Below are 12,825 nucleotides of genomic sequence, written 5' to 3' on the forward strand. Positions count from 1 at the left end.
GTCTCCCTCTGGAGCAAACCTCCTGTGAGCCGTCCAGAGCCAGGCGGTCTCAAATGTCCCGACTTCCTAGATCTGTTTTCCTGAACTTTTACTCCGAAGACTTTCCAACCAACAGAAGAGCTGAAAGGTTAATTCAATGAGCAGTCACACACCCTTCACCTAGATTCAACCACCAGTATGTTGTCACCTTGGGTGCACACACACGTGCCCTCCACACACACGCCCTCACACACATACGTGCTCTACGCACACACACAAACCCTACGGGCACACACACTCTACACACGCACACACGTGCACTCCACGCATTCTCTACACGCACGCACAGTCCGGGTCTCTGGCACGAGCCCCCGGCGGCTCTCAGGCCCACTCCTCAGGGACTCAGGGCCTCGCCCGGCGTGCGCTCCGTGGACCAGAGCATCACTCCACCCGGGAGCCTGGCGGAGGAGCAGAGTCCCAGGCCCCGCCAGTGACCTGGTGAACCAACCCTGGTTCTAATAAGCCTGCCAGCTGCCTGGTGTGTGCCCTGAGGAAGCACCGATGCGGAAGACACGCATTCTCTGTCCCTGACTCTTACCGTCGGTCGTCATCGTGACAAACTTAACAATGTTCTCGAAGCATTTCAAATGTTTCCAGTAGCCTGTCTTCCCCAAGTAAACCGTAAGCACGCTGAGGGCCAGAAATGGGTGTTACTGTTCCTTTGCGTCTTCCACAACACACAGCACGGAGCGGATAGTGAGTGACGCCTGCCAACACTGGATTTTCCAGCTGAAGGCAGCGGCGCGGCCCAACTGGGACCCCGGGCCTCCCAGAGCTCAGCCTTTCCACGCTGAGCAGAGAGGAGCCGACCCGGGCCCTGCAGCCCCTGCCATCTCTAATTTCTGGGGCTTTCTCTGCTCACCACGGGCCCTCGAGCCTTTCAGAAACACCACACTGAGGACCCAGCTTGGGGGATGGGTGGCAAAGCTTCATTCCCACGTGTGTGCAAATGCCCAGAAATCAAGGCTTACGCCTGAAAACTCTTTGCAGAAAGGGGGTCACCCCCAATCAGATACTTAGTAAGTCTTCTCGAATGATAAAAAAGAGGGCATTTCCAAGTACTTCTGAAATGCTGCTCAGTAATTACTTCGTTATCTAAGAATAACCAGAACCACATTTAACTTACAATGAAGTTAAAGACATTGCAACACGTCTGGCTCTGGAACCAATTTAAGGATGAGAGCCCAGCAAGAGGGACACAGCATGACCAGAAGGAACCACAAGAGGGACAGTGTCGAAGAACTTGTCAAAGAAACCACACTTAAAAAGCAGCAGCTATTGTAAATGCCTCTGGTCTGACCACGTTCCTCCCCACGAGAGGAGGACGGACAGAGAGCGGAATCTGCACAAAGCCTCACGGACACGGGGCCAGACCTCCCGCTGACCACTGTCCCGGCCCACGGGGGCGGGCGTACCTGGGGGTCTGCTGCACCTCTGCCCACCAGCGGTGGTCGGTGTGGCTGACGAGCAGCAGGATCTGGCACCAGAGCAGCACGAGCGCCGGATGCGTGGGCACCATGGCGCGCACCTGCGCGTTCAGCCTGTCCAGGCCGTAGAAGCTGCTGTCGCTGCTGTCCACCGTGAGGAGTCTGGAGGCGGCTGCTGTGATCCTACGGAACATTCCTAGAAACAAGCCAAAAGTAGAACTGAGAGGGAAATGTCTTGGCGGCTCACTGGGGCCCGACGCTCTGTGGCCACAGGAAGACTTTACACAAAAGGTACACCCTCAGCTTTCTCCTGTACTTACACAAAGCATTTGGCACTTAGAAAACTGGGCTTTTGAAGCAAAACCCAGACATGCTGCTTATCTAACAGAGCAGCCACGGGAGCTGACGCCTTATTCGCCGGGCCTTCTCTTCCGCCCCTGTTAGCAAGTTCCCCAGGAGCCCTGCGCCAAGAGCCGCACCTGCGCCGTGACAGCGGACCCAGCTCCACTGAGGAGCAGGTGGCCCACACCAGGCGCCACGGGTTACTGCCCCTGGGACAGCAAGGCTACTCTGGTAGGAGCGGCAGGACCCTCGCGACACCCCACTCATAACGTAATAAACGTCTCCTTGTTTGCAAAGAAGCCTCGAGGGCCCGTGGTGAGCAGAGAAAGCCCCAGAAATTAGAGATGGCAGGGGCTGGAGGGCCCGGGTCGGCTCCTCTCTGCTCAGTGTGGAAAGGCTGAGCTCTGGGAGGCCTGGGGTCCCATTTAGGCCGCACCACGGCAAGTGCCCACGCCAGACCCCAGCCCACGCTCCACAGACTGGAGCACAGGGCCAGCACGGGCCCTCCTGGGGCGGGGCCACCACGCAGCCAGCCACCTGCTCCGCTTGGGCACGTCAGCGGCACGCCCGGTGGCCCTCTGCCCACAAGCCTGTCCACGGCATCACCCTCAAGGTCTGAACAAATCCCCTCCGGGAATTAGCGATTTCATTCTATCCCCTCCTTTAGACAGATACAAAGTCAGCTCAAGACGCCTCCTGTGCCATCTGCCCGGGCTCCACATGAGCTGGCCCTCGCCCCAAGGACCAGCAGACACGCACGCGCTGCGAGCCCAGCAGGAAGACCTAACACAGGTGGGGGCTGCCAACGGCTCCCTGCCTTCTGTATCTCGAGTCTCCTGGCGCCACAGCTGGGGAGTCAAAATCTTATTTCCGGTTTAGGTTCTACAACATCCCAAGTGCAAAGGGGCCCTAACGTGGGCAAACAGACAGACAGACTACGCTTTGTGTATTTGTTCCCTACTACTTTGTGACTGTTGCGCCTGTGACCTGAGGCAGAGAAAGAGAACTAACCAAAGCAGGAGAGTCACAGCACATGACACCGGGCTAGCCTCCTGGGGCACCCAGGGAGCACGGCAGACATACTCAGAAGATCAGTTCCAGTGAGACGTCCAGCGCTCGTCTTGTCTTTGGCTCCATTTCCAGGGCTTTCTCTGGGTGCTGCATGGACAGCATCACCCACCTCCGGCCCACTCAGCCCGGGCCTGGTCCTTCTCCGTGCCCTCCATTATTGCACGGGCTCCTTGAGGGCCAGTGGACACGAGGGAAGAGGCAGGCACTGTCCTGAAGGAATAGGGGAGCCAGGCCGGAGAGCACAGGGAGTGACAGACCACGGAGGAGGGGGTTCACAGAACAGGGGCAGGAACCCACAGTCAGAACTGTGTTCCAGGTGCCCGGGATGCAGTGCAGGCTCTGGAATCAGACCACGGCTCCCCCACTTACCTGGCCCTGGCTGCACATCACCCGGGTCTCAGCTTTCTCATTTGCAAAATGGAATTAGGAGCAGCAGCTACTCAGAGCATCAAACAGTAAAACCTGAGTGAAGGGCTCAGCAAGGCACGGGCCAGAACAAATGACCAGCAAGCAGGGCTGCTAGGAAGGTCCTCACGGCCTCTGGGGGCAGGGGGTTCGTCAGCAGAGAGGGCGAAGTGGACGGGAGAGCAGAGGAAGTCAGGCGGCTCGTTGGGGCGGGGAGGAGTCAGCAGCAACGCTGGGGTCTGAGCATCTCCCACGGTGAGGACGGACCAAAGTGGCAAAAAGGAGCCAGAGTAAAGCAGCTATGCCAGGGGACGAGTTCAATTTTTATCCTAAGTGTGACGTGCTGGCCAGACACCAAGTCACACAGCTACGAGGAGGACGGACACGAGAGATCAAGGCAGTCAAGTCCGTGGGGCGACCCAGACTATGTAGACAATGATGAGTCATCTCTGCAGCAATGACCAAGCCAGGTCACAAAGGAGACAGTCCTACTGACAGTGAGGTGGGAGACAGAGACAGAGACAGGGAGTGTAAGAGAAACAGAGGAGGAGAGAAAGAGATACCAGGAGAGAGAGAAGAGAGACCAAGGATAGGAACCAGGAACAAGAATACCCAAAGGAGAAAAGACTCCTCTTTGCTAAATGGTGTGAGGAAAACTGGATATTCACAGATAAAGAAGAAAACTGGATCCCCACCTTATACCACTCACAAAAATGAACTCGAAATCAATTAGACTTAAATGTAGAACCTGAAACCGCAGAACTCCTAGAAGAAAACAGGGGAAAGCTTATTGACTTGGGTCTTGGCAACAATTTTTTGGACGTGCCGCCTAAACCACAAGCAACAAAATAAAAAATTAAACAGGTGCCGGGGCGTCTGGGTGGCTCAGTCGGTTGAGCGACCGACTTCGGCTCAGGTCACGATCTCACGGTTCGTGAGTTCGAGCCCCGCATTGGGCTCTATGCTGGCAGCTCAGAGCCTGAAGCCTGCTTCAAATTCTGTGTCTCCCTCTCTCTCTGCTCCTCCCTGGCTCATGCTCTGTCTCTCTCTCCTTCAAAAATAAATAAAAAAATTAAAAAAAATAAAAAATAAAAATAAAATAAAAATAAAAATATTTAAAAAGAAATAAGCAGGTGAGACCACACCAAACCGAAAGCTTCTGCACAGCAAACGACCAACAAAATGAAAAGGCAACCTACAGAACTGAAGAAAATATGTGCAAACAACACATCTCGCAAGAGGCTAATGTCCAGAAAATATAAGGGACTGATACAACTCAATAGCAGACAACCGAAGAATCCGATTAATAAGTGGGCAAAAGACCGACACAGGCATTTTTCCCTAGACACACAGATGGCCAACAGGTGCACGAAGAGACGCTCCACATCCGCCACGGTCAGGGAAACGGCAATGGAACCCACTACAAGCTCGCGCCTCCCCCCTGCTAGGATGGCTACTACCAAAAAGGCAAGCGTTGGCGAGGATGTGGACAAAGGGGAGCCCTCGTGCAAACTGCTGCAGCCGCTGTGGAAAACAGTACAGATGTTCCTCAAGAAACTAAAAATAAAATGGCCACACGATCCAGCAATCCCACCTCTGAGCATTTATCTGAAGGAAACAAAACCGCTATCTCGGAGGTACCTGCACCCCCACGTTTACTGCAGTGTTACAACACCCAAGACGTGGAAACGACATCAGCATCTGTCAAGAGATGAAGGAGTAAAGAAGATGTGGCATACATACACAAGGGTCATAAAAAAAGGAGATCCTGTCATTTGTGACAACATGGACGGATCCCGAGGGCGTTATGCTAAATGAAGTAAGTCAGACTGGGGCCCCCGGGTGGCTCGGTCGGTTGAGCACCTGACTCTTGATTTCGGCTCAGGTCACGATCCCAGGGTCATGGGATCAAGCCCTGCGTTAGGCTCCACGCTGAGTGTGGAGACTGCTTGGGATATTCTCTCTCTCGCTCTATCTGCCCCTCCCCCACTCGTGCTCGCTCTAAAATAAAAACAAATAAAATACAATGAAATAAGTCACAAATAAAGACTAAAACCACATGATCTCACTTACGTGTAGAATCTGAAATACCGAACTCAGATGCCAAGAACAGACTGGTAGCTGCCAGAGGCAGGGGTGAGGGTGGGAGAATTGGGTGAAGAGGGTCAAAAGCACAAATCCCCATTATTCACCCCAAGCTGTAACGTACCACATGGGGACTCTAGATAACACTGCCGTGTGGTGTACTTAAAAGTCGCCAAGAAAGCACATCTTAGGAAAATAAAGTGTGTAACTGCGTGAAGTGATGGACGGTGCCAGAACTCACCGCGGCCATCACTCCACAGCGTCCTCGCACATCTGGTCAGTACGCTGTACCCTTCAGCAGGCAAGTGTTACGAAGTCACTTCCATCTCGGGAAAGCTGGCGTGGGGGGAGACAGAAACCAGGAGCACGTACAATTAAGAGGCTGGAAAGAAAGTGTCATGAAGGAAGGCGGGCGGCGGGGGATCCGTCCCGCAGACATAGGAGGAGCACACGAGGCCTCTGCGCAGACGCTCCTGGTCACACGGCTACAAGTGGAGAAACCAGAGCGAGAGCCCAGCGCGAGAAGTGCAGGAAAAACCTCCAGAGACGTTTACTGTGAAAAGCCGTGAAGTAAGTAGAGAGAGAGGACAGGGGAGGAAGCCACAGAACAAAGAAGGGGTCGGTTTGTATTTTGGTTCTTCTGTTTTTATTTTTTTTACGTTTATTTATTTTTTTGAGAGACACAGGGCACGAGCAGAGGAGGGGCAGAGAGAGAAGGAGACAGAGAACCCGAAGCAGGCTCCAGGCTCCGAGCTGTCCGCACAGAGCCTGACGTGGGGCTCGAACTCCTGAACCATGAGATCATGGCCTGAGCCGCAATCAGACGCTCAACCGACTGAGCCCCCCAGGCGCCTCAGGTCGGTCTGTTTTTAGCCAGAGGCGCGGTTCTCAGCACAGCCACAGGCAAGAAGAGAAGACAACACGCGTGTTACTACACGCTGCACGACGGGGACGGGCGAACGTGTGCACGAGACTCGGGACACACAAGGGGCAGGAGGGAAGAGGAGATGGGAGGAAGGGACTGCGGGGCTGTGTCTCTTTGTCCGGAGATGAGCCGACCCGAGGGGAGGGTGGGACACACATGCACTGGTAAAAGCTCTAGAAAGCCCCCTGGTCTGTCTGGAGCCCTTGGCAGGTGGCCGATGGGGCTGCTGGTCCTGCCGTGATGCCCACCTCTGATGTTTGTCACCTGGGAAATGCCTGGTTTCCGTCTCTGTCAGGTGGCAGCCTGCGCCCCAAGGCCTGTCTCCCCTCCGGGAAGCAGTCCCCCACCGGGGCGAGCAAGCCCCTGTAAAGGGTGGGGGCTGCTAAGAGCTGCACCAGAGAAACACAGGAAAAAGGATGCAGCTCACTTCCAGCCTAAGGCAGTCTTGTCTACCTTCCCTCTGCGCTTCCTCAGCCACCAAGGCCAGGGTGCTGACCCTCACGAAGGTCAGGGGCCCAGGCTCCAGTCTCCACAGGGAGAAGAGCCCCCAGGGAGCAGGAACACCGTCCTGCACGGGCACACAGACGAGAACAGCCCTCTGCTGTGTGAGCCATGGAAATGCTGCTTGCTTGTTACAGCAGCTATGTAACCTCCACACAAGAGGAGTGTGAGTACCTGACCGGGGTTAGAAGATGCCCTGGGTGGGGCCTCCCTCCCCAGTCCCTAGCAGCGACCACTGGCAGAGACAGAGGGAAAGAAGGCCGGGCCCAGGGCACAATGTCCCGCGTGGCTGGGAGGCAAGGGAAGCCAGGTGGGCCTGAGGACCTGGGAGAAGGGCCAGGGCCTGGGCCAGGCGACAGTGACAAAGGACTGAAGGGCACCCTGAGGCAGGAGGGCAGACAGAGGCTGTGCACAGAGCAGACCCCGCCTTGTCCTGTCCTCTCGGAGCTGAAAGAGAGGTCTGTCCAGGTGCACTGCAGGCAGGGCTGGGGCAGGTGGGAGAAGCGGGCTTGGGAGGCAGGGGCTCCGCATTACTGGACTCTGAGTGTGGCGGGAAGGGCCACCAGCAACCCAGACAGCGTGGTGTAAGACAGAGGACAAAGGACCAGAAAAAATGGATGGGTTTTCCTTCTGGGTTTTACCATATGACCTTTCGGAGCCTCAACTCTCTCATCAGTAAACAGGGGGATCTCACAGAGCCGCTCTAAGGACTGATGGGGCACCGCCTGTGAAAGGCAGCACCACCCCACCCGCACACACCGTCGTCCCGGCAGTGCGGCCATCCTCAGGCCTTGACACCGGCCCGAGTGAATCTGGATCAACGTCCATCTGGTTACTGCAGGAGGAACCATGTTCTCCCTCCCTCTTCCAGTGTTCCTGCATGCAGTGGAACACTGACCCTTCCAGAAGCACCACGAGGGAGCTCTGCCAGCCTTCCTGCTCCGCCCACAAGGAGGGAAGCGAGCACGCGGGGCCCGCCTTCTGCTGGCCCCGGCCCTGCTTCCAGGAGGGTCTATCACCTGCTGCTGCCCTTGGCAGAGTGGGCATCTGGACCAGACTGTGGTGCGGAAGGGCATGCGATGTGGACTTGGAATCCAACACAGTAAGCAGCTTGGACTTACTGTGGCCACAGGCCAGAGGGCTTCAACCCAGCCGCACCAGCAACACAGCGACGTCACTCTCAGCCTGTGCCTTGTGTTCTGCCACCTGCTTCTAACTGGCTCATCTCGGCAGAGAGGACAGGGTGTTAGATACCCAGGTTTGTAGAAGGAGGCCAAGTGTATTTCTTGGCCATGTGTTAATGTTGGTTTGAATATGAAACAGGCAAATGATTTTGGGATTCTTATCCCCTTCTCTAAGGGACCGGAGTAAGACAAAACCAGAGGTCAAGGCCATTATTCAGACTAGTTCCCATTTTGAGAAATAATACCTGAAATGGACAGAGTTGAAGGTCTCAATTTTTAGTGGTGGAGTGGAACTCACTGCCTTTGTTTAATCAAAGCATAAATAAAAATTACCAACTTTCTATGTGAAGTGCACCTTATTTATATAAACGTGCAAGATTATTTATTTAAACTCCATCTCAAAACCAATGAAATACGGTAATTCTGTCCCCCAGTATCTTTAAAAGAAACGCAAAGTAAAGGAGATGGAGACGGAAATTTATATACACACAGACACCTCATTTGCAAATACTGAACCAACGAACAGCATCCAAGACAAGGCGGGAAAGTCCACGTGCCCGGCATCGAGTCCCAAGCTCTTCAGTAGAACACGCTGCCCAGTCCCCCCCCCACACACACCCTGTCCTGATACAGCAGCCACTAGCCACATGGGGCTGTTCTCACTTAAGTCAATTAAAATTAAATAAAATTAAAAACAGCTCCTTAATCACACTAGCCACATTTCAAGTGCCCAAAAGCCACAAATGGCTGGAGTCAACTGTTATCAGTGCGGACGGAATGTTCCCACGATGCAGGAAGCTCTACTGGACGGCCCCGCGGTGGACTGCTGAGAAAAGGAAGAGCGGGAAGGGAGAGCGGGGAGCTGGCATACACCCTGAATGGCACAGAACTCCACGTGACGAGCAGGACACAGGACGGGTCACTCTTACCCCAAGAGGGTTAGAAAGTAGCATTCGGGGATGAACTGCTGTCCTTCTGGTATCAGACCCAAACCAACCGGTGGCCAAATATCAAAATGACCAACATACTCAAAATAACCTATTCTTCACGTGGCATAATTATTTTCTTGACTTTAAACTCATTACAGTGTGTCAGTGAAGCATAAATCAAAAGATCTTCAAAACAAAAATTCTTTCAACGTTAGTAACGAGGAGGGTTTGAAACTCGAGTCCGCTGGATAATTGAATCCTGGCCATGCCTCTGTCTGAGGGCAACAGCAATTAAATGAAGCAGCCATGAAGACGCCTCCTTCTCCGCGACCCCGGCCCCCGCCTGCCTCCCCAGTGCCGCTCCGACCCTCGCCCCTGCGCTCCCAGCGGTCTTTGGGCCTTAGCCGAACAGAGCCTCTCGGAGACCCCATCCTCCCTCCTCACACCAGCTTTGCCCACCGCCGCACTACCCGCGTCCCTCCCCAGAAACAGCCAGACTTGTGCTTCTCTGTGTACTGTCCTTCCCACTGCCCTGTGACAGCCACGCTGGCCTAGCTGACCGCCACGCATCCAGAGCGCAGCCTGGCCGGGCGGACTGGGCGCATCCTTGCCAAATGAAGAAAGGCTGAGAACGACAGCCATCTCTTGCCGTGGGGTATGTACTTGACACGCGTTTTAACTTGTACTAAAGCAGCACGTGCGCGACATAAAACTCCAGTAACAGAGAGGGGCTCTGACCGTACGAGTGCCCTGCCCCGTCCTCTTCAGGCAACTACTTGTGTCTTCTGTCTCTAGCTCTCACAGTTGCCTCCAATATTCCACTCGACACGCTGTATTGCTTGTAGCAGACCAACGACTGTTTGTCCGCGCCTCTGGCCTCCCCGTTAGGAAGTAATCCTCGCTCCCTCTCGATGAACACCGTCCTATCTGTCACCTGCCCACGTTGGCCAGAGCGCCGGGGGCTCACGCACACTCACAGGACTCGTGCCACGGCTGAAACCACAGGCGGCCAGGGGGTCTCCTTCCGGCCACGAGGAAGAAGCCCACCAGATGACAGAGGCAACACAGAAATCAGAGTCGAAGCGTGAAATACTCAACGAGGCAAGAGAATTAAAACGCCTGAGGTGCTCGTTCCTAAAGACAACAGTGACCCCTGTACTTGCAGGAACTCAAACCAGTAACTCCTCTTCTGGCTGTACTGTAGGAAGGAGTCCTGCCCCGGCAACTGAAACTGCCGATCAGCGGAGTCATGCTGAATAGTGGTTACAGACTCTCTCCTATGAGAGGAGATGTAGGTCACTCATGCTGTCTGTCAGTTTAAGTCATTAAGTTTTTAGTTCTATTGCCTCCATGGCCTCTATTTTTTGTTGTGTCAACTGTGTAATTTTTTTAAATGTTTACTTATTTTTGAGAAACAGAGAGACAGAATGAGTGGGGAAGGGGCAGAGAGAGGAAGAGAGAGAATCCCAAGCAGGTTCCATGCTGCCAGCACAAAGCCCAATGCAGGGCTCGAACCCACAAACCGTGAGATCATGACCTGAGTCTAAACCAAGAGTCAGATGCTCAAATGACTGTGGCACCCAGGCTCCCCTTGTTGTGTGGTAGGGTCCCCTCCCTAAGGAAAGAGAAAACACCTCAAGACAACCTGACTAGACATGTACGTGACAACATCCTTTAAGACCTTGTAACATGAGAACAGCTAATCAGACTACATGTTTATGTGTGACCATATATGGAAAACAAAGAAGTAAAAAAATATATATATAAAACTACATCATGCGGTGTTTGGGGCTCAGTTCTTTGGATACGAACCCAACTGAGCGGTGTGGCAGGAATAAAGTTCTTCCTGGAAAGAGAAGCCTCGGTGTCACGACTCTCTGTGTGAGAATCCGGCTACATTACTTGGGGGCTCGTCTGGGAGTCGGAGATGGTGCTTTTCCACCTCCTTTGCCACCGGGGGTGCGAACCTTGGGGCGCCAGGAGAGGAGCCCTTGCCAGGTGCCAGCGGACCGCTTGATCCACAGCAGACTAGCCCACCCAGAGCACCAGGGCGAGGACCCCACGTGCACCAACGGAACCCGTGAGGCCCAGGAACCAGCTCAGGGAGACTGAGGCGGGTTGGAGTCGCCGTGTGACTCTGTGTGGGGACTTGTCTCTTGTTCATTTCCTGGGTCAATGACTGTGACAATTAGAGCCAACTGTCTCTGGCTATTCTACCTCAGAACGGGGACTGTAAGGAATATTCCCAAGCAGCTGCCAAAACTCCTTTCGTTTCGGGGAAATTCCCCGTCTTCTCTGGACGGACATGCACTGCCTAATCCCACTGGTGGAGAACAAAACAAAAGAAACCTAGAGTCTGTCCCTGTCTGAGCTGACAAGAATTAAAACTGGGAATTCTCTTTCTCTGCCTTCTGCTGGCACCTCCTCTCTTCTGCCCCCCCCCCCCCCCCCGACCACTCCACCTGGGGGTCGGCCTGCAGAACTGGCTGCTTGAGCATCATCAGCCTCTCCTCCCACGCCAGACGTCGGGAGCGGAAGACCACCGAAGCCAAAATTCCCCAATGGTGCCCCAGGCAAAAACAGACAGTGGGGAACAAATTGATTAACTCTTAAATGGACACAGACGGAACATATTTGGCATTTAAATGGATTTAAGTTTGTTGGTTTAAAATAGACATACCTCTAGAGTTATCAGCATTAAATATATAAGACTTTTTTCTTCCTGAGGTTTTCTAAAGGTCAAATAATTTGCCATCTCTGTTGCAATTTGTCAGCAAAAAGGTGACTTAAAATGATGGCTAATTTTGTCTGTCTCAAAGTTTTCATGGGTAAATGTTAAGATAGCTTTCAAAGTCTTTGGTAACCTAAAACGTTAAAGTTTTGCTTCCGTGATAAATTAAGATTAAATTAATTACATATCTCACGAGATAAGAGGCTAAAGCACTAATGACTAGATGTAGGTTTGTGCTTCTGACTTGCTGCAGAGAAACTAAGGACATTTGGATCTGTGGGAAAACATCCTTTATGCTTAGTGGATTCATAAGTTTGCCATCTAAAAAATTCTGATATAACAAGAGTTCACAACTGATTACTAGTTTTCACTGGAGACTAAGGTTTCTAAGAGTTAAAAATCTGCTAAATGTAGTTAAAACTGATAAAAATAAGAAAAGCCAACTCTGTATGTGAAAAAGTAGGAGACACAGGGGCGCCTGGGTGGCTCAGTCAGTTAAGCATCTGACTTCGGCTCAGGTCATGATCTCACAGTCCGTGAGTTCGAGCTCCGCGTCGGGCTCTGTGCTGAAAGCTTAGAGCCCGGAGCCTGCTTCAGATTCTGCGTCTCCCTCTCTCTGACCCTCCCCCATTCATGCTCTTTCTCTGTCTCAAAAATAAATAAATATTAAAAAAATTAAAAAAAAAAAGTAGGAGATATAAAAAAAGTTATAAAAAATAAAAAAAATATTTTTGTTACAGGTAAGAGAAAGTAATTTTGTCCTAAATGAGACTGGTTATTTGGAGAGGAATGGCTAGGGACAAAATCTAATACAAAGAAAAGTCGTAGAAGGTTTGTGAAGGGAAATCTTTAAAAAGAAATTTTATGTGTGGCCAAGACGGACTAAGGCTAAAATAAAAGGATTTTAAAAGTACGCTGGGTTAAGATTAAAATTCCTCCTTCTTTGATCCAGAAGCTGAGAAGGTGATGGCAGCACCCTCGGTGCCGGCCTCCAAATCCTCCACATTTGTGCTGTTCCTGTTCAGCAGAGGATTGGGTGCCTCTGCCGTAGGAGGGAGGGACGATGTATGAAGGGCTTTCACTAAGATACATGGGAGCCATTTTACTACACCTGGCCCCCTGTATGCCAAAGAGGGATGCCCTCATAGCTGAAACCTATTTATGTGGGTATTGTTGAGAAAGGCAG

The 12,825-nt window shown here is 52.6% G+C and overlaps 1 protein-coding gene across 3 annotated transcripts in view; it reads right to left on the bottom strand.

The window, feature by feature from the left end:
• Positions 1 to 12,825, bottom strand: part of HTT (huntingtin) — a 145,984-nt gene that overhangs the window by 36,225 nt on the left and 96,934 nt on the right. For all 3 annotated transcript variants that reach the window (XM_027071080.2, XM_027071023.2, XM_027071126.2), the window contains one exon: positions 1,455 to 1,662. In XM_027071080.2, coding sequence (XP_026926881.2) covers positions 1,455 to 1,662 — 208 coding nt within the window. The remainder of the gene's footprint in view (positions 1 to 1,454; positions 1,663 to 12,825) is intronic.

Source organism: Acinonyx jubatus, chromosome B1 (genome assembly GCF_027475565.1).
Source record: "Acinonyx jubatus isolate Ajub_Pintada_27869175 chromosome B1, VMU_Ajub_asm_v1.0, whole genome shotgun sequence".
Classification (NCBI taxonomy): Eukaryota; Metazoa; Chordata; class Mammalia; order Carnivora; family Felidae; genus Acinonyx; species Acinonyx jubatus.